Below are 25,293 nucleotides of genomic sequence, written 5' to 3'. Positions count from 1 at the left end.
CCCCCTTGTTAATCAAGAATCTATCCAGCACAGCCTTAAAAATATTCAGAGATCTCTGTTTCCACTGCCTTAAGGAAGAGACTCCCCACCCTCTGAGACAAAGCGTTTCTCCTCATCTCCGTCTTAAATGAGCGACTCCCTTATTTTTAAACAGTGACCCCAGTTCTAGATTCTCCCACAAGATGAAACAGCCTCTCCACATCCACCCTGTCAAAACCCCTCAGGGATCCTAATGGCTTTGATCAAGCTGCCTCTTACTCTTCTAAACTCCAGTGGATACAAACCGAACCTCTCCAACCTTTCCTCATAAGACAACCCGCCCATTCCTGGTATTAGTCTAGTGAACTTTGTCTGAACTGCTTGCAACACATTTACATCTTTCCTTAAATAAGGAGACCAATACTGTGCACAATACTCCAGATGTGGTCTCACCAATACTCCGTATAACCATCATCCCCCGGTAGAGCGAACATCTACCTATTTCAAAAATCCCTGGACAAGACGGCCTTGGTCGGCCCCCATTCCAGCCGGTTCCGACCCCACTGAACATGTGCGTTGTAATTCTGAAATAAAAACAGAGAGTGCTGGATAAACTCAGCAAGTCCAACAGGAGTTGCGCACATCCAGGCAAGTGGGGAGTATTCCATCACACTCCTGACTTGTGCCTTGTAGATGGTGGACTGGCTCTGGGGAGTCAGGAGGTGAGTTACTCGCCGCAGGATTCCCAGCCTCTGACCTGCTCTGCTCGCTGCAGTATTTATATACCTGGGCCAGTTCAGAGTCCTTTCCCCTCTGTCACCCTCGAACATTTCCTTGGACCCCATTTCCCTGCACCTGCCATCTCTCCCCCAGCCCTCCCCATGCCAACAGCCATGACCATCCCAATGCCCACTCTGCCCCCTCAACCCTTACCATTACCCCCTTCAATGGAATTGGTTACACCCCCACATTCCCCCCCCCCCCCCCCCCCCCGCCACCAACAACAGCCACCATTGCTGTGGGCCATCCCATGAGACCCTCCAGATCCCGAGCCTGACTCTGGACCTGTCCCCATACAGAGTACAACTCTCCGGCCTCCCCCTCCCGCCTTCCCTCTGCTCCTCCCGTTTCCCTCCCACCTCCTCCCCCTTTCCCTCTCCCACCTCCCTCCTCCGCCTGACTCCCCCCAACTGCCCCCTCCTCCCACATCCCCCTCCTTCCCCCACCCCTCATTGCCCCCTGCCTTCCTCCCACCTACCCCTTCCTGCCTTCTCCTGCCCCCACTGCTCCCTGCCTCACCCTCCTCCTCCCTCCCCTCACTGTCTCCCCCCGCCATGCCCTCCCCTCTCCCCTTGACTGTGACTGTTTCCTCCGCCACCCGGTTCCTTCAATTCAACCAGCACTGATCAAACCCTGCAGACACGCTCACCCCCACCATCCTGCACTCAATGCCCTGCCCTCCTCCGCATTTGTGTATTAATGCATGGGTCTGTGTCTATATGAGTGTATGTGTGAGAATGTGTATGTGTGTGTGTGTTTGTCTGCATGGATGTGTGTGAATGTGTGTTGTATATGTGTGTGTGTCAGTGAGTGTGTGTGTGTGTGTATCAGTGTGAATGTGTTGTATGTGTCAGTGTATGCATGTCAGTGTTGTGTGTGTGTGGCTGAGTGGGTTAGTGTGTGTGTTGTATATGAGTCTGTGTGTCAGTGTGTTGTGAATGTGAGTCTAAGTGTGTGTATGTGTCTGAGTGTGTCAGCTTGAGTGTGTTGTACATGTTTCAGTGTGTGTTTGTGTGTCAGTGTGTGTTGTATATGTGTCTGAGTATGTGTGTGTCAGTGTGTGTTGTGTTAGTGTGAGTGTGTGTGTCAGTGGGTTTATGTGTCAGTGTGCGTGTGTTGTCTTTGTGAATGTGTGTGTGTTGTATATGTGTCAGTGTGTGTGTGTGTGTCTGAGTGTGTGTGTCAGTGTGAGCGTGTGTTGTATGTGTGTGTGTCAGTGTGTGTGTGTCTGAGTGTGTCAGTGTGAGTCTGTGTGTGTGTGTCAGTGTGTGTGTCAGTTTCAGTGCGCGTCTGTGTGTATGTGTCAGTGTGTGTGTGTCAGTGTGAGCGTGTCAGTGTGTGTGTGTGTGTGTTAGTTTCAGTGTGTGTGTCAGTGTGTGTGTGTCAGTGTGTGTGTGTCAGTGTGTGTGTGTGTGTGTGTTAGTTTCAGTGTGTGTGTCAGTGTGTGTGTGTGTGTGTTAGTTTCAGTGTGTGTGTGTGTCAGTGTGTGTGTGTGTGTTAGTTTCAGTGTGTGTGTCAGTGTGTGTGTGTGTTAGTTTCAGTGTGTGTGTCAGTGTGTGTGTGTGTGTGTGTTAGTTTCAGTGTGTGTGTCAGTGTGTGTGTGTGTGTTAGTTTCAGTGTGTGTGTGTGTGTGTGTGTGTTAGTTTCAGTGTGTGTGTGTCAGTGTGTGTGTGTCAGTGTGTGTGTGTCAGTGTGAGTGTGTGTGTGTGTTAGTTTCAGTGTGTGTGTGTCAGTGTGAGCGTGTCAGTGTGAGCGTGTCAGCGTGTGTGTGTGTGTTAGTTTCAGTGTGTGTGTCAGTGTGTGTGTGTCAGTGTGAGCGTGTCAGTGTGTGTGTGTGTGTTAGTTTCAGTGTGTGTGTCAGTGTGTGTGTGTGTTAGTTTCAGTGTGTGTGTCAGTGTGTGTGTGTGTCAGTGTGAGCGTGTCAGTGTGTGTGTGTGTGTTAGTTTCAGTGTGTGTGTCAGTGTGTGTGTGTTAGTTTCAGTGTGTGTGTCAGTGTGTGTGTGTTAGTTTCAGTGTGTGTGTGTGTGTCAGTGTGTGTGTGTGTGTTAGTTTCAGTGTGTGTGTCAGTGTGTGTGTGTGTGTGTGTGTCAGTGTGTGTGTCAGTGTGTGTGTGTGTCAGTGTGTGTGTCAGTGTGTGTGTGTGTGTGTGTGTCAGTGTGTGTGTCAGTGTGTGTGTCAGTGTGTGTGTGTCAGTGTGTGTGTCAGTACGTGTGACAGTCCCCCAGCCTGGTTCAGTAACACACACGGTTGTGCCTCTCACTGATCCCAGTCGGTTGCTGTTTGCAGTTTTGCCCACACCACTGACTCATGCTTACATCACAATTTTCATTTTATTTTTACATCGCAACAGAAACGTAATCGACATTGAATGAAGCTTTGAATTGCGTGGCCGATCTCCCAGCCTGCCACTATCCTGGGATCTTCCTCTGCGTGTGATTGGAGTTGGGGGCCGCACCCCAGGCAGGGGGGGTCTGGGAGTCTGCTGGATGGGGAGTCAGTGAAACAGTGTAAATGTCGTTCCCGCCCTTTGCGCAGACGCGCTCTCCCAGGCCGCGGTCATTGTCCACTGTCGCAGAGTCTCTTTCTCTTGTGGTTGCTCACTGCTCCTCCCAGCGGGTCGTCCCTCGCGGGCTCTCCCCGGTACGAATTACTGAGTGGTGGTGAGGGTCTGGAGGGTGCCGGGGGGGATGGGGGAAAGCTCAGGGATCTCAGTCCACCCGCCCTCCCACCGGGCCCTCAAGCTTATTGACTGGTGTTCTGACTGTCTGTCCAGGTGGCTGGGTGTGTGAGCCCCCCCTGGTCGCACAGCTCGCTGATGGACGTCCCCTCTAGCCCCTGCCAGCCACCCTGGAGACAGAACTCGAAGCTCAGGGGAGCCGGCGCCAGCCCAAAGCCCCCGATGTCGAAGCAGGCCAGGCGCCCCTTGCAGAGGGGGCAGCGATGAGGCTCCTGCTCGCCTCCCCCCACAACCCCCATGCCGCCGCCAGACTCGGCTACCCCCGAGGGGGGTGCCATGAAGAGCTGCTTGCAGAGGGCACACTCGAGCGCCCGCTCGCCCTCGTGCTCGGGCTGGTGGGCCACCAGCTCTGCCCAGGTGCCAAAGCCCCTCTTGCACATTCCGCACTCGAAGAGCGGGCGGGGGGAGGGCATGGGCTGGGGGGGTGGAGTGAGGTGGAGCGCCCCCTCTGCAGCACCGGGGGACAGCAGCCCCGCCGCGGCGGGGTCCACCTGCGGGGGGGGTGCAGGGGCCGGGTCCCGGGCGTGCACGTTGCGGTGCTTGCTGAGTCCGCCGGAGGTGTGGAAGCGGCGCTGGCACACGCCACACTCGAAGGCGGGTTCACCCGCGTGGGCGCGCTCGTGGGCCCGTAGCCGGGCGGCGCTGGGACAGCGCTGGGGGCACAGCCGGCACTGGTAGGAGGCGGCGGGGTCGCGGGGGATGTGCGTCAGGCGGTGCTTGGCCAGCACGCTGGCGGTGTAGAAACCCTTGGGGCACAGCTGGCACCGGAAGGGCTTCTCCCCTGAGTGGGTGCGGCCATGGACCCCCAGCTCGCTGGAGGTGTAGTAGCGCTTGGGGCACAGCTGGCAGGCGAAGGGTTTGATGCCGGTGTGGGTGCGCTGGTGCTTGGCCAGGTCACTGGAGCGGTAGAAGGCCTTGGGGCAGGTGGCGCAGTGGAAAGGGCGCTCCCCCGTGTGGGTGCGTCCGTGGATGCGCAGCTCGCTGGAGGTGTAGAAGCGTTTCTCGCAGACCGGGCAACCATGGGGCCTCTCGCCTGTGTGGAAACGCCCGTGGATCTTCAGCTCGCTGCCCGTGTAGAACCGCTTCTCGCAGACTGGGCAGCCATGCGGCTTCTCGCCGGTGTGGGTGCGCTGGTGCTTGACCAGGTCGCCTGAGCGGTAAAAGGCACGGCCGCAGGTGGAGCAGCGGAAAGGCCGCACGCCGCTGTGAGTCTGCTGGTGCCGGCGCAGGTCGCCCGAGGTGTAGAAGCTCTTGCCACACTGCGGGCAGCCGAAGGGGCGCTCGCCGCTGTGGAAACGGCGGTGCCGTGTCAGGTTGCTGGAGGAATGGAAGCGCTTGGCGCACAGCGGGCACTGGAAGGGTTTCTCGCCGGTGTGGATGCGCTGGTGTTCCAGCAGGTGGCCCAGGCGCCCAAAACGCTTACCGCAGGACGGGCAGGCGTGCGGCCTCTCACCTGTGTGCCACTGCTGGTGGACGCGGAGCTCGCTGGAGGTGTAGAACCGCTTGGGGCACAGCTGGCAGGGGAAGGGGCGCCGGCCCGTGTGGAAGCGCTGGTGGGCACTCAGCTCCGGGTAGCTGGGATAGCAGCGGCCGCAGACGGCACACTCGAAGGGCCGGTGGGTGGCATGCCGAGGGCGGTGCAGTGCCAGGTGGCTGAGGGTGGCGAAGGTCTTACCGCAGGTGAAACACTCAAAGGGGCGCTCGCCCGTGTGAGTGCGCAGGTGGCGCTGCAGGTGGGAGGGGCAGGCGAAGCCTTTCCCACACTCCGGGCAGGGGAAACGGTTTGGGCGAGACTGGCGAGGTGGGCAGGGAACGCCGGAGTCCTGCCCGCTCCCCGGCGCTCCCAGCGGGGGTTCGAGGGTACGCTGGGCTGTCAGCCCTTCCCCAGGGGGAGTCTGAGCGAGGGGACCACCAGTCGAGGGAATCTCTTCCTCCTCGGTTTTGGGAGTCACGGTACCATGCGGAGGGACACCCGCCCCCTCTCCTTCCCCATCTCCCTCGCCTTCCCCATTTCCTACTCCTTCTCCATCTCCCTCCTGCTCAATCTTGGGGGTTCCCAGAGGCTGAAGGATCCCCTCACCCTCTTCTTGTTCCTCAATCTTAGGGGTCCTCAGGGGTTCCGGAAAGGTCCCCTCATCGTCCTCCCCCTCCCCCTCTAGCTCCTCAGCCATGGGCGTCTTGGGAAGAGTTTCAGGGGTTCCTCGGGGACATTCCTTTGCCACACCCTCAGGTATCTCTGGGATATAGGAGGCACCTCCCACCTCATCCTCCTCTTCTTCCTCTCCGCCACCCTCCTCCTCCTCCTCCTCTTCCTCAATTTCAGGGGTCTCCAGGGGGAGGGAGGAGCTCCTGGAAGGTGACGAGGGTCCCATAGGTGCCATAGCTGTGAAGAGAGAAAGAGACAGAGAGAAAGTGGGCAGATTAGAGGGGGAATACTGGGGATGAGAGTTGGCAGGATTTATACACTCACTACATCTCGCTCACACGTTACACCCTTCCCACTTGAATAACCCTCCCCACTCCCCTCTCTCCCCTCCTCTCCCCTCCCGTCTCCCCTCCTCTCTCCTCCCCTCTCTCCCCTCCTCTCTCCTCCCCTCTCCCCTCTCTCCCCTCCTCTCTCCTCCCTTCCCTTCTCCCTCTCTTCTGTTCCCTCCCCTCTCCTCCCGTCCTCTCCCTTCTCCCTCTCTTCTGTTCCCTCCCCTCCCCTCCCGTCCTCTCCCTTCTCCCTCTCTTCTGTTCCCTCCCCTCTCTCCCCTCCCCTCCCTTCTCCCTCTCTTCTGTCCCCTCCTCTCTCCTCTTCGCTGCCGCTCTCTCCCCCTCCACTCTCCCCTCCCCTCCCTATCCCTTCTCTTTCCTGCCACTTTCCCCCCCTCCCTTCTCCCCTCTCCTGTAAACTCACCAGTTAATGTCTCGGTCTCCATGCGTGGATTGGGGTGGGAGAGGGTCTAATCTCTCTCCGGGATCCTGAGGGCAGTGGCGGGGGTCGGGGGGGGGAGGGTATCTGCAGTCCCCGTTCCAGGTTCCCTCAGCTCTGTGTCGCTGTGTCTCTCTCTCTCTCTTTCTCTTTCTCTCTCTCAATCCTGTTGGATGCACAGTGAGCTGCAGTGCGATACAGCGGATAGCGGTGAGGTCGGGCAGGCTATGGCTCCCCCGCTCGCTCTCCCTCTCTCTCTCTCTTGACTCCTTAATGATCTCTTGCTGTTTTTCTGAGATCACAGCAGGGACAAACGGATAATTCTGCAGTGTTCTCTCCTCTGTCTCTCTCTTTCTTTCCTCTGCGTCTCTCTCGCTCTCCCTCTGTGCTTTCTGATGTTGTTGTCTCTCTCTCTCTCTGTCTCTCTCTCAGTCTTTCTTTCTCTCTCGGATCATCAACCCGTTCCTGGCCTCCCTCTCTCTCTCTCGCTCTGTCTCCACACCAATCCTGCCGGAGGGAGGAATCTTTGCTCACTTGACCAGGGCTCAAATCATTCTCTCCCTCTCTCTTTCTCTCGCTCTCTTGCTCCTACCGTTGGAAGGGGAGAAGGAGAGAGGCGGAGAGGAGGTGGGTTGGCTCTCCGGGCTGGCCTCAGGGGGAGAGGGCCGCTTCCCATTCGGAGTGGTCTCACACACTGAGAGAGAGAGAGTCTTCCTGCCAAGGGCCCATCCCCCGCCACTGACTCCCTTCCCCCACTCCCCCCCCCCGCCCCCCCCCCCTCCTCCCACCAGCAGCAGAAGCAGCACCCCACCCCCACACTCTCTTTCTCTCTCGCTCCCTCACTCTCGTTCGCTCTCTCTTGGCTCCATTAGCAGGGCCTGGAGTCAACGGGGAGACTGCCACCGCTCACAGCATTCTGGGAGGCAATGCAGGCTACTGAGGGGACGGGGGGGGAGAGAGAGAGAGGGGCAGGGGCAGAGAGAAAGTGACCGTGACACACACACACAACACACACATATGCAATCACACACATGCACTCATTCACACACGCACATGTGCGCTCACAAATACACACACACACAAAAACTCATACTCACATGAACACACATGCACCAACTCACTGACACACTCACTCACTCACACATTCACAATGACACACCCACACCAACACACACACACGGACTCACACACACAATAACACTCGCACAGACTCACACACATACACACACTCATGTACTTACATACACACACTCAAACTCACACAGACACATACAAACACTCACATTCACTCTCGCACATATTCACACACAACCATACTCACATACACACACATGCACTCTCACCCCCACACACACACAACGACACACACACACACTCACACATAACAACACATGCACACACTCGCGCACACACTCTCACACTCGCGCACACACTCTCACACTCGCGCACACACTCTCACACTCGCGCATACTCGCACACACACTCACACACATGCACACACACACGCACACACTCTCACACACGCACACACACACGCACACACTCTCACACACGCGCACACTCTCACACACGCACACACTCTCACACACGCACACACACACGCACACACTCTCCTCTCACACACACACGCACACACTCTCCTCTCACACACACACGCACACACTCTCCTCTCACACACACACACACGCACACACTCTCCTCTCACACACGCACACACACACACACATACTCACAGAGAGAAAGAGAGAGACAATGTGACACATACACAGTGACACAGACCGTGTTGACAGAGGTTATCGCGCGATACAATCCGGTACAAACACTCCTCAGAGAACTCCCTTTTTCATTATCACGTGATGAGAATATCAGAATGGGGGCTGGAGTAGGCCATTAAGCCTGCTCTGCCATTCAGTGATATTGCAGCTGATCCTTTCCCCCAATACAAATTTCTTGCACGACCCCTCGAATCTCACAGTATCTAAAAATCTGTGTTAATGAACCCAGCAACCCTGGCGTTGGGAATTGCAAAGCACCACAATCCTCTGGATGAAGAAGCTTCTCCTGGTCTCTGTCCATAATGGACGTACCCCTCACCCTGAGACTGTGAGTCCACCCACCCTCCAGCTCCAGACCCTAAAGCCAGGAGGGGACAGACCCTCTCAATATCAACCCTGTCAAACCTGCTGAGAATTTCTACGAGATTGCCTCATTCTCCTAAACCCTGGAGCGTGCCGGCTAGCTTTATGCACACTCAGGGGGAGATCTCCTTCAGGCCAATGTTCTGGTAGCTCATATGGGACATTAATATGGACAAACCCTCTCCACTTGCCTGGATGGGTGCAGCTCCAACGACACTCAAGAAACTTGACACCATTCAGGACAAAACAGCCCCACTTGATTGTTATCCCATCCACAAACATTCACTCCCTCCACCACCGACACAGTAGTAGCCGTGTGTACCATCTACAAGATGCACTGCAGCAACTCACCAAGGTTCCTTAGGCAGCACCTTCCAAACCCACAACCACTATCTAGAAGGAAAGAACACCAGATACCTGGGAACACCACCACCTGGAGGTCCCCCTCCAAGTCACTCACCATCCTGACTTGGAAATATATCGTCGTTCCTTCACTGTCGCTGGGTCAAAATCCTGGAACTCCCTCCCTAACAGCACTGTGGGTGTACCTACACCATAGGGACTGCAGACGATTCAAGAAGGCAGCTCACCATCACCTTCTCAAGGGGCAATTAGGGATGGGAAATAAATGCCCTTGCCAGCGATGCCCACATCTTATGATTAAACTTAAAAAACGTTTCTATGATTTTCCAAAATAACATTCATGTGTGTACACTCTCCCCTCTGCTCCACACAACCTCCCAAGATCCCTCCCTTCAGTTTGCACAGCAGAATACAACATTCCTGCTCTCTTAAACAATGACTTGAAACATTACCTCTGTCCTACTCGTCACACAAGCTGCCTGACTAGTTCACAGATATCTCCCTGAGGGATAGAAGGGGCTGAGACACCAGTCAGTGTACAGATATCTCCCTGAGAGAGAGGGACTGAGAGACACCAGTCAGTGTACAGATATCTCCCTGAGAGAGAGAGACTGAGAGACACCAGTCAGTGTACAGATATCTCCCTGAGAGAGAGGGACTGAGATACACCAGTCAGTGTACAGATATCTCCCTGAGAGAGAGGGACTGAGAGACACCAGTCAGTGTACAGATATCTCCCTGAGAGAGAGGGACAGAGAGACACCAGTCAGTGTACAGATATCTCGTTGAGAGAGAGGGACTGAGAGACACCAGTCAGTGTACAGATATCTCCCTGAGAGAGAGGGACTGAGAGACACCAGTCAGTAAACAGATATCTCCCTGAGAGAGAGGGACTGAGAGAAACCAGTCAGTGTACAGATATCTCCCTGAGAGAGAGGGACTGAGAGACACCAGTCAGTGTACAGATATCTCCCTGAGAGAGAGGGAGTGAGAGACACCAGTCAGTGTACAGATATCTCCCTGAGAGAGAGGGACTGAGAGACACCAGTCGGTGTACAGATATCTCCCTGAGAGAGAGGGACTGAGAGACACCAGTCAGTGTACAGATATCTCCCTGAGAGAGAGAGACTGAGAGACACCAGTCAGTGTACAGATATCTCCCTGAGAGAGAGGGACTGAGATACACCAGTCAGTGTACAGATATCTCCCTGAGAGAGAGGGACTGAGAGACACCAGTCAGTGTACAGATATCTCCCTGAGAGAGAGGGACTGAGAGACACCAGTCAGTGTACAGATATCTCCCTGAGAGAGAGGGACTGAGAGACACCAGTCAGTGTACAGATATCTCCCTGAGAGAGAGGGAGTGAGAGACACCAGTCAGTGTACAGATATCTCCCTGAGAGAGAGGGACTGAGAGACACCAGTCGGTGTACAGATATCTCCCTGAGAGAGAGGGACTGAGAGACACCAGTCAGTGTACAGATATCTCCCTGAGAGAGAGGGACTGAGAGACACAGTCAGTGTACAGATATCTCCCTGAGAGAGAGAGACTGAGAGACACCAGTCAGTGTACAGATATCTCCCTGAGAGAGAGAGACTGAGAGACACCAGTCAGTGTACAGATATTCCCCTGAGAGAGAGGGACTGGGAGACACCAGTCAGTGTACAGATATCTCCCTGAGAGAGAGGGACTGAGAGACACCAGTCAGTGTACAGATATCTCCCTGAGAGAGAGGGACAGAGAGACACCAGTCAGTGTACAGATATCTCGTTGAGAGAGAGGGACTGAGAGACACCAGTCAGTGTACAGATATCTCCCTGAGAGAGAGGGACTGAGAGACACCAGTCAGTAAACAGATATCTCCCTGAGAGAGAGGGACTGAGAGACACCAGTCAGTGTACAGATATCTCCCTGAGAGAGAGGGACTGGGAGACACCAGTCAGTGTACAGATATCTCCCTGAGAGAGAGGGACTGGGAGACACCAGTCAGTGTACAGATATCTCCCTGAGAGAGAGGGACTGAGAGACACCAGTCAGTGTACAGATATCTCCCTGAGAGAGAGGGACTGAGAGACACCAGTCAGTGTACAGATATCTCCCTGAGAGAGAGGGACTGAGAGACACCAGTCAGTGTACAGATATCTCCCTGAGAGAGAGGGACAGAGAGACAACAGTCAGTGTACAGATATCTTGTTGAGAGAGAGGGACTGAGAGACACCAGTCAGTGTACAGATATCTCCCTGAGAGAGAGGGACTGAGAGACACCAGTCAGTGTACAGATATCTCCCAGAGAGAGACTGAGAGACACCAGTCAGTGTACAGATATCACCCTGAGAGAGAGGGACTGAGAGACACCAGTCAGTAAACAGATATCTCCCTGAGAGAGAGGGACTGAGAGACACCAGTCAGTGTACAGATATCTCCCTGAGAGAGAGGGACTGAGAGACACCAGTCAGTGTACAGATATCTCCCTGAGAGAGAGGGACTGAGAGACACCAGTCAGTGTACAGATATCTCCCTGAGAGAGAGGGACTGAGAGACACCAGTCAGTGTACAGATATCTCCCTGAGAGAGAGGGACTGAGAGACACCAGTCAGTGTACAGATATCTCGTTGAGAGAGAGGGACTGAGAGACACCAGTCAGTGTACAGATATCTCCCTGAGAGAGAGGGACTGAGAGACACCAGTCAGTGAACAGGTATCTCCCTGAGAGAGAGGGACTGAGAGACACCAGTCAGTGTACAGATATCTCCCTGAGAGAGAGGGACTGAGAGACACCAGTCAGTGTACAGATATCTCCCTGAGAGAGAGGGACTGAGAGACACCAGTCAGTGTACAGATATCTCCCTGAGAGAGAGGGACTGAGAGACACCAGTCAGTGTACAGATATCTCGTTGAGAGAGAGGGACTGAGAGACACCAGTCAGTGTACAGATATCTCCCTGAGAGAGAGAGACTGAGAGACACCAGTCAGTGTACAGATATCTCCCTGAGAGAGAGGGACTGAGAGACACCAGTCAGTGTACAGATATCTCCCTGAGAGAGCGGGACTGAGAGACACCAGTCAGTGTCCAGATATCTCCCTGAGAGAGAGGGACTGAGAGACACCAGTCAGTGTACACATATCTCCCTGAGAGTGAGGGACTGAGAGACACCAGTCAGTGTACAGATATCTCCCTGAGAGAGAGGGACTGAGAGACACCAGTCAGTGTACAGATATCTCCCTGAGAGAGAGGGACTGAGAGACACCAGTCAGTGTACACATATCTCCCTGAGAGTGAGGGACTGAGAGACACCAGTCAGTGTACAGATATCTCCCTGAGAGAGAGGGACTGAGAGACACCAGTCAGTGTACAGATATCTCCCTGAGAGAGAGGGACTGAGAGACACCAGTCAGTGTACAGATATCTCGTTGAGAGAGAGGGACTGAGAGACACCAGTCAGTGTACAGATATCTCCCTGAGAGAGAGAGACTGAGAGACACCAGTCAGTGTACAGATATCTCCCTGAGAGAGAGGGACTGAGAGACACCAGTCAGTGTACAGATAACTCCCTGAGAGAGCGGGACTGAGAGACACCAGTCAGTGTACACATATCTCCCTGAGAGAGAGGGACTGAGAGACACCAGTCAGTGTACAGATACCTCCCTGAGAGAGAGGGACTGAGAGACACCAGTCAGTGTACACATATCTCCCTGAGAGTGAGGGACTGAGAGACACCAGTCAGTGTACAGATATCTCCCTGAGAGAGAGGGACTGAGAGACACCAGTCAGTGTACAGATATATCCCTGAGAGAGAGGGACTGAGAGACACCAGTCAGTGTACAGATACCTCCCTGAGAGAGAGGGACTGAGAGACACCAGTCAGTGTACAGATATCTCCCTGAGAGAGAGAGACTGAGAGACACCAGTCAGTGTACAGATATCTCCCTGAGAGAGAGGGACTGAGAGACACCAGTCAGTGTACAGATATCTCCCTGAGAGAGCGGGACTGAGAGACACCAGTCAGTGTACACATATCTCCCTGAGAGAGAGGGACTGAGAGACACCAGTCAGTGTACAGATACCTCCCTGAGAGAGAGGGACAGAGACACCAGTCAGTGTACACATATCTCCCTGAGAGTGAGGGACTGAGAGACACCAGTCAGTGTACAGATATCTCCCTGAGAGAGAGGGACTGAGAGACACCAGTCAGTGTACAGATATATCCCTGAGAGAGAGGGACTGAGAGACACCAGTCAGTGTACAGATACCTCCCTGAGAGAGAGGGACTGAGAGACACCAGTCAGTGTACAGATATCTCCCTGAGAGAGAGGGACTGAGAGACACCAGTCAGTGTACTGATATCTCCCTGAGAGAGAGGTACTGAGAGACACCAGTCAGTGTACAGATATCTCCCTGAGAGAGAGGGACTGAGAGACACCAGTCAGTGTACAGATATCTCCCTGAGAGAGAGGGACTGAGAGACACCAGTCAGTGTACAGTTATCTTCCTGAGAGAGAGAGACTGAGAGACACCAATCAGTGTACAGATATCTCCCTGAGAGAGAGGGACTGAGAGACACCAGTCAGTGTACACATATCTCCCTGAGAGTGAGGGACTGAGAGACACCCGTCAGTGTACAGATATCTCCCTGAGAGAGAGGGACTGAGAGACACCAGTCAGTGTACAGATATATCCCTGAGAGAGAGGGACTGAGAGACACCAGTCAGTGTACAGATACCTCCCTGAGAGAGAGGGACTGAGAGACACCAGTCAGTGTACAGATATCTCCCTGAGAGAGAGAGACTGAGAGACACCAGTCAGTGTACAGATATCTCCCTGAGAGAGAGGGACTGAGAGACACCAGTCAGTGTACAGATATCTCCCTGAGAGAGCGGGACTGAGAGACACCAGTCAGTGTACACATATCTCCCTGAGAGAGAGGGACTGAGAGACACCAGTCAGTGTACAGATACCTCCCTGAGAGAGAGGGACTGAGAGACACCAGTCAGTGTACACATATCTCCATGAGAGTGAGGGACTGAGAGACACCAGTCAGTGTACAGATATCTCCCTGAGAGAGAGGGACTGAGAGACACCAGTCAGTGTACAGATATATCCCTGAGAGAGAGGGACTGAGAGACACCAGTCAGTGTACAGATACCTCCCTGAGAGAGAGGGACTGAGAGACACCAGTCAGTGTACAGATATCTCCCTGAGAGAGAGGGACTGAGAGACACCAGTCGGTGTACAGATATCTCCCTGTGAGAGAGGGACTGAGAGATACCAGTCAGTGTACAGATATCTCCCTGAGAGAGAGGGACTGAGAGACACAGTCAGTGTACAGATATCTCCCTGAGAGAGAGAGACTGAGAGACACCAGTCAGTGTACAGATATCTCCCTGAGAGAGAGAGACTGAGAGACACCAGTCAGTGTACAGATATTCCCCTGAGAGAGAGGGACTGGGAGACACCAGTCAGTGTACAGATATCTCCCTGAGAGAGAGGGACTGAGAGACACCAGTCAGTGTACAGATATCTCCCTGAGAGAGAGGGACAGAGAGACACCAGTCAGTGGACAGATATCTCGTTGAGAGAGAGGGACTGAGAGACACCAGTCAGTGTACAGATATCTCCCTGAGAGAGAGGGACTGAGAGACACCAGTCAGTAAACAGATATCTCCCTGAGAGAGAGGGACTGAGAGACACCAGGCAGTGTACAGATATCTCCCTGAGAGAGAGGGACTGGGAGACACCAGTCAGTGTACAGATATCTCCCTGAGAGAGAGGGACTGGGAGACACCAGTCGGTGTACAGATATCTCCCTGAGAGAGAGGGACTGAGAGACACCAGTCAGTGTACAGATATCTCCCTGAGAGAGAGGGACTGAGAGACACCAGTCAGTGTACAGACATCTCCCTGAGAGAGAGGGACTGAGAGACACCAGTCAGTGTACAGATATCTCCCTGAGAGAGAGGGACAGAGAGACAACAGTCAGTGTACAGATATCTTGTTGAGAGAGAGGGACTGAGAGACACCAGTCAGTGTACAGATATCTCCCTGAGAGAGAGGGACTGAGAGACACCAGTCAGTGTACAGATATCTCCCTGAGAGAGAGACTGAGAGACACCAGTCAGTGTACAGATATCTCCCTGAGAGAGAGGGACTGAGAGACAACAGTCAGTAAACAGATATCTCCCTGAGAGAGAGGGACTGAGAGACACCAGTCAGTGTACAGATATCTCCCTGAGAGAGAGGGACTGAGAGACACCAGTCAGTGTACAGATATCTCCCTGAGAGAGAGGGACTGAGAGACACCAGTCAGTGTACAGATATCTCCCTGAGAGAGAGGGACTGAGAGACACCAGTCAGTGTACAGATATCTCCCTGAGAGAGAGGGACTGAGAGACACCAGTCAGTGTACAGATATCTCCCTGAGAGAGAGGGACTGAGAGACACCAGTCAGTGTACAGATATCTCCCTGAGAGAGAGGGACTGAGAGACACCAGTCAGTGAACAGGTATCTCCCTGAGAGAGAGGGACTGAGAGACACCAGTCAGTGTACAGATATCTCCCTGAGAGAGAGGGACTGAGAGACACCAGTCAATGTACAGATATCTCCCTGAGAGAGAGGGACTGAGAGACACCAGTCAGTGTACAGATATCTCCCTGAGAGAGAGGGACTGAGAGACACCAGTCAGTGTACAGATATCTCGTTGAGAGAGAGGGACTGAGAGACACCAGTCAGTGTACAGATATCTCCCTGAGAGAGAGACTGAGAGACACCAGTCAGTGTACAGATATCTCCCTGAGAGAGAGGGACTGAGAGACACCAGTCAGTGTACAGATATCTCCCTGAGAGAGCGGGACTGAGAGACACCAGTCAGTGTCCAGATATCTCCCTGAGAGAGAGGGACTGAGAGACACCAGTCAGTGTACACATATCTCCCTGAGAGTGAGGGACTGAGAGACACCAGTCAGTGTACAGATATCTCCCTGAGAGAGAGGGACTGAGAGACACCAGTCAGTGTACAGATATCTCCCTGAGAGAGAGGGACTGAGAGACACCAGTCAGTGTACACATATCTCCCTGAGAGTGAGGGACTGAGAGACACCAGTCAGTGTACAGATATCTCCCTGAGAGAGAGGGACTGAGAGACACCAGTCAGTGTACAGATATCTCCCTGAGAGAGAGGGACTGAGAGACACCAGTCAGTGTACAGATATCTCGTTGAGAGAGAGGGACTGAGAGACACCAGTCAGTGTACAGATATCTCCCTGAGAGAGAGAGACTGAGAGACACCAGTCAGTGTACAGATATCTCCCTGAGAGAGAGGGACTGAGAGACACCAGTCAGTGTACAGATATCTCCCTGAGAGAGCGGGACTGAGAGACACCAGTCAGTGTACACATATCTCCCTGAGAGAGAGGGACTGAGAGACACCAGTCAGTGTACAGATATCTCCCTGAGAGAGAGGGACTGAGAGACACCAGTCAGTGTACACATATCTCCCTGAGAGTGAGGGACTGAGAGACACCAGTCAGTGTACAGATATCTCCCTGAGAGAGAGGGACTGAGAGACACCAGTCAGTGTACAGATATATCCCTGAGAGAGAGGGACTGAGAGACACCAGTCAGTGTACAGATACCTCCCTGAGAGAGAGGGACTGAGAGACACCAGTCAGTGTACAGATATCTCCCTGAGAGAGAGAGACTGAGAGACACCAGTCAGTGTACAGATATCTCCCTGAGAGAGAGGGACTGAGAGACACCAGTCAGTGTACAGATATCTCCCTGAGAGAGCGGGACTGAGAGACACCAGTCAGTGTACACATATCTCCCTGAGAGAGAGGGACTGAGAGACACCAGTCAGTGTACAGATACCTCCCTGAGAGAGAGGGACTGAGAGACACCAGTCAGTGTACACATATCTCCCTGAGAGTGAGGGACTGAGAGACACCAGTCAGTGTACAGATATCTCCCTGAGAGAGAGGGACTGAGAGACACCAGTCAGTGTACAGATATATCCCTGAGAGAGAGGGACTGAGAGACACCAGTCAGTGTACAGATACCTCCCTGAGAGAGAGGGACTGAGAGACACCAGTCAGTGTACAGATATCTCCCTGAGAGAGAGGGACTGAGAGACACCAGTCAGTGTACAGATATCTCCCTGAGAGAGAGGGACTGAGAGACACCAGTCAGTGTACAGATATCTCCCTGAGAGAGAGGGACTGAGAGACACCAGTCAGTGTACAGTTATCTTCCTGAGAGAGAGAGACTGAGAGACACCAGTCAGTGTACAGATATCTCCCTGAGAGAGAGGGACTGAGAGACACCAGTCAGTGTACACATATCTCCCTGAGAGTGAGGGACTGAGAGACACCAGTCAGTGTACAGATATCTCCCTGAGAGAGAGGGACTGAGAGACACCAGTCAGTGTACAGATATATCCCTGAGAGAGAGGGACTGAGAGTCACCAGTCAGTGCACAGATACCTCCCTGAGAGAGAGGGACTGAGTGACACCAGTCAGTGTACAGATATCTCCCTGAGAGAGAGAGACTGAGAGACACCAGTCAGTGTACAGATATCTCCCTGAGAGAGAGGGACTGAGAGACACAGTCAGTGTACAGATATCTCCCTGAGAGAGAGAGTCTGAGAGACACCAGTCAGTGTACAGATATCTCCCTGAGAGAGAGAGACTGAGAGACACCAGTCAGTGTACAGATATTCCCCTGAGAGAGAGGGACTGGGAGACACCAGTCAGTGTACAGATATCTCCCTGAGAGAGAGGGACTGAGAGACACCAGTCAGTGTACAGATATCTCCCTGAGAGAGAGGGACAGAGAGACACCAGTCAGTGTACAGATATCTCGTTGAGAGAGAGGGACTGAGAGACACCAGTCAGTGTACAGATATCTCCCTGAGAGAGAGGGACTGAGAGACACCAGTCAGTAAACAGATATCTCCCTGAGAGAGAGGGACTGAGAGACACCAGTCAGTGTACAGATATCTCCCTGAGAGAGAGGGACTGGGAGACACCAGTCAGTGTACAGATATCTCCCTGAGAGAGAGGGACTGGGAGACACCAGTCAGTGTACAGATATCTCCCTGAGAGAGAGGGACTGAGAGACACCAGTCAGTGTACAGATATCTCCCTGAGAGAGAGGGACTGAGAGACACCAGTCAGTGTACAGACATCTCCCTGAGAGAGAGGGACTGAGAGACACCAGTCAGTGTACAGATATCTCCCTGAGAGAGAGGGACAGAGAGACAACAGTCAGTGTACAGATATCTTGTTGAGAGAGAGGGACTGAGAGACACCAGTCAGTGTACAGATATCTCCCTGAGAGAGAGGGACTGAGAGACACCAGTCAGTGTACAGATATCTCCCTGAGAGAGAGACTGAGAGACACCAGTCAGTGTACAGATATCTCCCTGAGAGAGAGGGACTGAGAGACACCAGTCAGTAAACAGATATCTCCCTGAGAGAGAGGGACTGAGAGACACCAGTCAGTGTACAGATATCTCCCTGAGAGAGAGGGACTGAGAGACACCAGTCAGTGTACAGATATCTCCCTGAGAGAGAGGGACTGAGAGACACCAGTCAGTGTACAGATATCTCCCTGAGAGAGAGGGACTGAGAGACACCAGTCAGTGTACAGATATCTCCCTGAGAGAGAGGGACTGAGAGACACCAGTCAGTGTACAGATATCTCGTTGAGAGAGAGGGACTGAGAGACACCAGTCAGTGTACAGATATCTCCCTGAGAGAGAGGGACTGAGAGACACCAGTCAGTGAACAGGTATCTCCCTGAGAGAGAGGGACTGAGAGACACCAGTCAGTGTACAGATATCTCCCTGAGAGAGAGGGACTGAGAGACACCAGTCAGTGTACAGATATCTCCCTGAGAGAGAGGGACTGAGAGACACCAGTCAGTGTACAGATATCTCCCTGAGAGAGAGGGACTGAGAGACACCAGTCAGTGTACAGATATCTCGTTGAGAGAGAGGGACTGAGAGACACCAGTCAGTGTACAGATATCTCCCTGAGAGAGAGAGACTGAGAGACACCAGTCAGTGTACAGATATCTCCCTGAGAGAGAGGGACTGAGAGACACCAGTCAGTGTACAGATATCTCCCTGAGAGAGCGGGACTGAGAGACACCAGTCAGTGTCCAGATATCTCCCTGAGAGAGAGGGACTGAGAGACACCAGTCAGTGTACACATATCTCCCTGAGAGTGAGGGACTGAGAGACACCAGTCAGTGTACAGATATCTCCCTGAGAGAGAGGGACTGAGAGACACCAGTCAGTGTACAGATATCTCCCTGAGAGAGAGGGACTGAGAGACACCAGTCAGTGTACACATATCTCCCTGAGAGTGAGGGACTGAGAGACACCAGTCAGTGTACAGATATCTCCCTGAGAGAGAGGGACTGAGAGACACCAGTCAGTGTACAGATATCTCCCTGAGAGAGAGGGACTGAGAGACACCAGTCAGTGTACAGATATCTCGTTGAGAGAGAGGGACTGAGAGACACCAGTCAGTGTACAGATATCTCCCTGAGAGAGAGAGACTGAGAGACACCAGTCAGTGTACAGATATCTCCCTGAGAGAGAGGGACTGAGAGACACCAGTCAGTGTACAGATATCTCCCTGAGAGAGCGGGACTGAGAGACACCAGTCAGTGTACACATATCTCCCTGAGAGAGAGGGACTGAGAGACACCAGTCAGTGTACAGATACCTCCCTGAGAGAGAGGGACTGAGAGACACCAGTCAGTGTACACATATCTCCCTGAGAGTGAGGGACTGAGAGACACCAGTCAGTGTACAGATATCTCCCTGAGAGAGAGGGACTGAGAGACACCAGTCAGTGTACAGATATATCCCTGAGAGAGAGGGACTGAGAGACACCAGTCAGTGTACAGATACCTCCCTGAGAGAGAGGGACTGAGAGACACCAGTCAGTGTACAGATATCTCCCTGAGAGAGAGGGACTGAGAGACACCAGTCAGTGTACAGATATCTCCCTGAGAGAGAGGGACTGAGAGACACCAGTCAGTGTACAGATATCTCCCTGAGAGAGCGGGACTGAGAGACACCAGTCAGTGTACACATATCTCCCTGAGAGAGAGGGACTGAGAGACACCAGTCAGTGTACAGATACCTCCCTGAGAGAGAGGGACTGAGAGACACCAGTCAGTGTACACATATCTCCCTGAGAGTGAGGGACTGAGAGACACCAGTCAGTGTACAGATATCTCCCTGAGAGAGAGGGACTGAGAGACACCAGTCAGTGTACAGATATATCCCTGAGAGAGAGGGACTGAGAGACACCAGTCAGTGTACAGATACCTCCCTGAGAGAGAGGGACTGAGAGACACCAGTCAGTGTACAGATATCTCCCTGAGAGAGAGGGACTGAGAGACACCAGTCAGTGTACAGATATCTCCCTGAGAGAGAGGGACTGAGAGACACCAGTCAGTGTACAGATATCTCCCTGAGAGAGAGGGACTGAGAGACACCAGTCAGTGTACAGATATCTCCCTGAGAGAGAGGGACTGAGAGACACCAGTCAGTGTACAGTTATCTTCCTGAGAGAGAGAGACTGAGAGACACCAGTCAGTGTACAGATATCTCCCTGAGAGAGAGGGACTGAGAGACACCAGTCAGTGTACACATATCTCCCTGAGAGTGAGGGACTGAGAGACACCAGTCAGTGTACAGATATCTCCCTGAGAGAGAGGGACTGAGAGACACCAGTCAGTGTACAGATATATCCCTGAGAGAGAGGGACTGAGAGACACCAGTCAGTGTACAGATACCTCCCTGAGAGAGAGGGACTGAGAGACACCAGTCAGTGTACAGATATCTCCCTGAGAGAGAGAGACTGAGAGACACCAGTCAGTGTACAGATATCTCCCTGAGAGAGAGGGACTGAGAGACACCAGTCAGTGTACAGATATCTCCCTGAGAGAGCGGGACTGAGAGACACCAGTCAGTGTACACATATCTCCCTGAGAGAGAGGGACTGAGAGACACCAGTCAGTGTACAGATACCTCCCTGAGAGAGAGGGACTGAGAGACACCAGTCAGTGTACACATATCTCCCTGAGAGTGAGGGACTGAGAGACACCAGTCAGTGTACAGATATCTCCCTGAGAGAGAGGGACTGAGAGACACCAGTCAGTGTACAGATATATCCCTGAGAGAGAGGGACTGAGAGACACCAGTCAGTGTACAGATACCTCCCTGAGAGAGAGGGACTGAGAGACACCAGTCAGTGTACAGATATCTCCCTGAGAGAGAGGGACTGAGAGACACCAGTCAGTGTACAGATATCTCCCTGAGAGAGAGGGACTGAGAGACACCAGTCAGTGTACAGATATCTCCCTGAGAGAGAGGGACTGAGAGACACCAGTCAGTGTACAGATATCTCCCTGAGAGAGAGGGACTGAGAGACACCAGTCAGTGTACAGTTATCTTCCTGAGAGAGAGAGACTGAGAGACACCAGTCAGTGTACAGATATCTCCCTGAGAGAGAGGGACTGAGAGACACCAGTCAGTGTACAGATATCTCCCTGAGAGAGAGGGACTGAGAGACACCAGTCAGTGTACAGATATCTCCCTGAGAGAGAGGGACAGAGAGACACCAGTCAGTGTACAGATATCTCCCTGAGAGAGAGGGGCTGAGAGACACCAGTCATTGTACAGATATCTCCCTGAGAGAGAGGGACTGAGAGACACCAGTCAGTGTACAGATATCTCCCTGAGAGAGAGGGACTGAGAGACACCAGTCAGTGTACACATATCTCCCTGAGAGAGAGGGACTGAGAGACACCAGTCAGTGTACAGATACCTCCCTGAGAGAGAGGGACTGAGAGACACCAGTCAGTGTACAGATATCTCCCTGAGAGAGAGGGACTGAGAGACACCAGTCAGTGTACAGATATCTCCCTGAGAGAGAGGGACTGAGAGACACCAGTCAGTGTACAGATATCTCCCTGAGAGAGAGGGACTGAGAGACACCAGTCAGTGTCCAGATATCTCCCTGAGAGAGAGGGACTGAGAGACACCAGTCAGTGTACAGATATCTCCCTGGGAGAGAGGGACTGAGAGACACCAGTCAGTGTACAGATATCTCCCTGAGAGAGAGAGACTGAGAGACACCAGTCAGTGTCCAGATATCTCCCTGAGAGAGAGGGACTGAGAGACACCAGTCAGTGTACAGATATCTCCCTGAGAGAGAGGGACTGAGAGACACCAGTCAGTGTACAGATATCTCCCTGAGAGAGAGGGACTGAGAGACACCAGTCAGTGTACAGATATCTCCCTGAGAGAGAGGGACTGAGAGACACCAGTCAGTGTACAGATATCTCCCTGAGAGAGAGGGACTGAGAGACACCAGTCAGTGTACACATATCTCCCTGAGAGTGAGGGACTGAGAGACACCAGTCAGTGTACAGATATCTCCCAGAGAGAGAGGGACTGAGAGACACCAGTCAGTGTACAGATATCTCCCTGAGAGAGAGGGACTGAGAGACACCAGTCAGTGTACAGATATCTCGTTGAGAGAGAGGGACTGAGAGACACCAGTCAGTGTACAGATATCTCCCTGAGAGAGAGAGACTGAGAGACACCAGTCAGTGTACAGATATCTCCCTGAGAGAGAGGGACTGAGAGACACCAGTCAGTGTACAGATATCTCCCTGAGAGAGCGGGACTGAGAGACACCAGTCAGTGTACACATATCTCCCTGAGAGAGAGGGACTGAGAGACACCAGTCAGTGTACAGATACCTCCCTGAGAGAGAGGGACTGAGAGACACCAGTCAGTGTACACATATCTCCCTGAGAGTGAGGGACTGAGAGACACCAGTCAGTGTACAGATATCTCCCTGAGAGAGAGGGACTGAGAGACACCAGTCAGTGTACAGATATATCCCTGAGAGAGAGGGACTGAGAGACACCAGTCAGTGTACAGATACCTCCCTGAGAGAGAGGGACTGAGAGACACCAGTCAGTGTACAGATATCTCCCTGAGAGAGAGGGACTGAGAGACACCAGTCAGTGTACACATATCTCCCTGAGAGAGAGGGACTGAGAGACACCAGTCAGTGTACAGATATCTCCCTGAGAGAGCGGGACTGAGAGACACCAGTCAGTGTACACATATCTCCCTGAGAGAGAGGGACTGAGAGACACCAGTCAGTGTACAGATACCTCCCTGAGAGAGAGGGACTGAGAGACACCAGTCAGTGTACACATATCTCCCTGAGAGTGAGGGACTGAGAGACACCAGTCAGTGTACAGATATCTCCCTGAGAGAGAGGGACTGAGAGACACCAGTCAGTGTACAGATATATCCCTGAGAGAGAGGGACTGAGAGACACCAGTCAGTGTACAGATACCTCCCTGAGAGAGAGGGACTGAGAGACACCAGTCAGTGTACAGATATCTCCCTGAGAGAGAGGGACTGAGAGACACCAGTCAGTGTACAGATATCTCCCTGAGAGAGAGGGACTGAGAGACACCAGTCAGTGTACAGATATCTCCCTGAGAGAGAGGGACTGAGAGACACCAGTCAGTGTACAGATATCTCCCTGAGAGAGAGGGACTGAGAGACACCAGTCAGTGTACAGTTATCTTCCTGAGAGAGAGAGACTGAGAGACACCAGTCAGTGTACAGATATCTCCCTGAGAGAGAGGGACTGAGAGACACCAGTCAGTGTACAGCATATCTCCCTGAGAGTGAGGGACTGAGAGACACCAGTCAGTGTACAGATATCTCCCTGAGAGAGAGGGACTGAGAGACACCAGTCAGTGTACAGATATATCCCTGAGAGAGAGGGACTGAGAGACACCAGTCAGTGTACAGATACCTCCCTGAGAGAGAGGGACTGAGAGACACCAGTCAGTGTACAGATATCTCCCTGAGAGAGAGAGACTGAGAGACACCAGTCAGTGTACAGATATCTCCCTGAGAGAGAGGGACTGAGAGACACCAGTCAGTGTACAGATATCTCCCTGAGAGAGCGGGACTGAGAGACACCAGTCAGTGTACACATATCTCCCTGAGAGAGAGGGACTGAGAGACACCAGTCAGTGTACAGATACCTCCCTGAGAGAGAGGGACTGAGAGACACCAGTCAGTGTACACATATCTCCCTGAGAGTGAGGGACTGAGAGACACCAGTCAGTGTACAGATATCTCCCTGAGAGAGAGGGACTGAGAGACACCAGTCAGTGTACAGATATATCCCTGAGAGAGAGGGACTGAGAGACACCAGTCAGTGTACAGATACCTCCCTGAGAGAGAGGGACTGAGAGACACCAGTCAGTGTACAGATATCTCCCTGAGAGAGAGGGACTGAGAGACACCAGTCAGTGTACAGATATCTCCCTGAGAGAGAGGGACTGAGAGACACCAGTCAGTGTACAGATATCTCCCTGAGAGAGAGGGACTGAGAGACACCAGTCAGTGGACAACCCACCTAATCTCCCTGAGAGAGAGGGACTGAGAGACACCAGTCAGTGTACAGTTATCTTCCTGAGAGAGAGAGACTGAGAGACACCAGTCAGTGTACAGATATCTCCCTGAGAGAGAGGGACTGAGAGACACCAGTCAGTGTACAGATATCTCCCTGAGAGAGAGGGACTGAGAGACACCAGTCAGTGTACAGATATCTCCCTGAGAGAGAGGGACAGAGAGACACCAGTCAGTGTACAGATATCTCCCTGAGAGAGAGGGGCTGAGAGACACCAGTCATTGTACAGATATCTCCCTGAGAGAGAGGGACTGAGAGACACCAGTCAGTGTACAGATATCTCCCTGAGAGAGAGGGACTGAGAGACACCAGTCAGTGTACACATATCTCCCTGAGAGAGAGGGACTGAGAGACACCAGTCAGTGTACAGATATCTCCCTGAGAGAGAGGGACTGAGAGACACCAGTCAGTGTACAGATATCTCCCTGAGAGAGAGGGACTGAGAGACACCAGTCAGTGTACAGATATCTCCCTGAGAGAGAGGGACTGAGAGACACCAGTCAGTGTACAGATATCTCCCTGAGAGAGAGGGACTGAGAGACACCAGTCAGTGTACAGATATCTCCCTGAGAGAGAGGGACTGAGAGACACCAGTCAGTGTACAGATATCTCCCTGGGAGAGAGGGACTGAGAGACACCAGTCAGTGTACAGATATCTCCCTGAGAGAGAGAGACTGAGAGACACCAGTCAGTGTACAGATATCTCCCTGAGAGAGAGGGACTGAGAGACACCAGTCAGTGTACAGATATCTCCCTGAGAGAGAGGGACTGAGAGACACCAGTCAGTGTACAGATATCTCCCTGAGAGAGAGGGACTGAGAGACCACCAGTCCAGTGTACAGATATCTC

The 25,293-nt window shown here is 52.9% G+C and overlaps 1 protein-coding gene across 4 annotated transcripts in view; it reads right to left on the bottom strand.

Moving 5' to 3' along the window:
* Positions 1 to 3,072: 3,072 nt before the first annotated feature.
* The window catches only part of LOC144486386 (uncharacterized), a 51,175-nt gene continuing 28,954 nt past the window's right edge, over positions 3,073 to 25,293 (bottom strand). Inside the window, exons 1-2 of one of the 4 annotated variants that reach the window (XM_078204420.1) lie at positions 6,945 to 7,171; positions 3,073 to 5,879 (exon numbers count right to left, since the gene is read on the bottom strand). In XM_078204420.1, coding sequence (XP_078060546.1) covers positions 3,502 to 5,877 — 2,376 coding nt within the window. In that variant the 5' untranslated portion in view covers positions 5,878 to 5,879; positions 6,945 to 7,171 and the 3' untranslated portion in view covers positions 3,073 to 3,501. Of the gene's footprint in view, positions 5,880 to 6,395; positions 7,172 to 25,293 lie in introns of those variants that run through there. The other 3 variants (XM_078204419.1, XM_078204422.1, XM_078204421.1) reach the window with 3 other exon arrangements.

The sequence above is a fragment of the Mustelus asterias genome, unplaced genomic scaffold (genome assembly GCF_964213995.1).
Source record: "Mustelus asterias unplaced genomic scaffold, sMusAst1.hap1.1 HAP1_SCAFFOLD_328, whole genome shotgun sequence".
NCBI classification, from domain to species: domain Eukaryota; kingdom Metazoa; phylum Chordata; class Chondrichthyes; order Carcharhiniformes; family Triakidae; genus Mustelus; species Mustelus asterias.
This window is presented reverse-complemented; position numbering and strand designations above follow the sequence as displayed.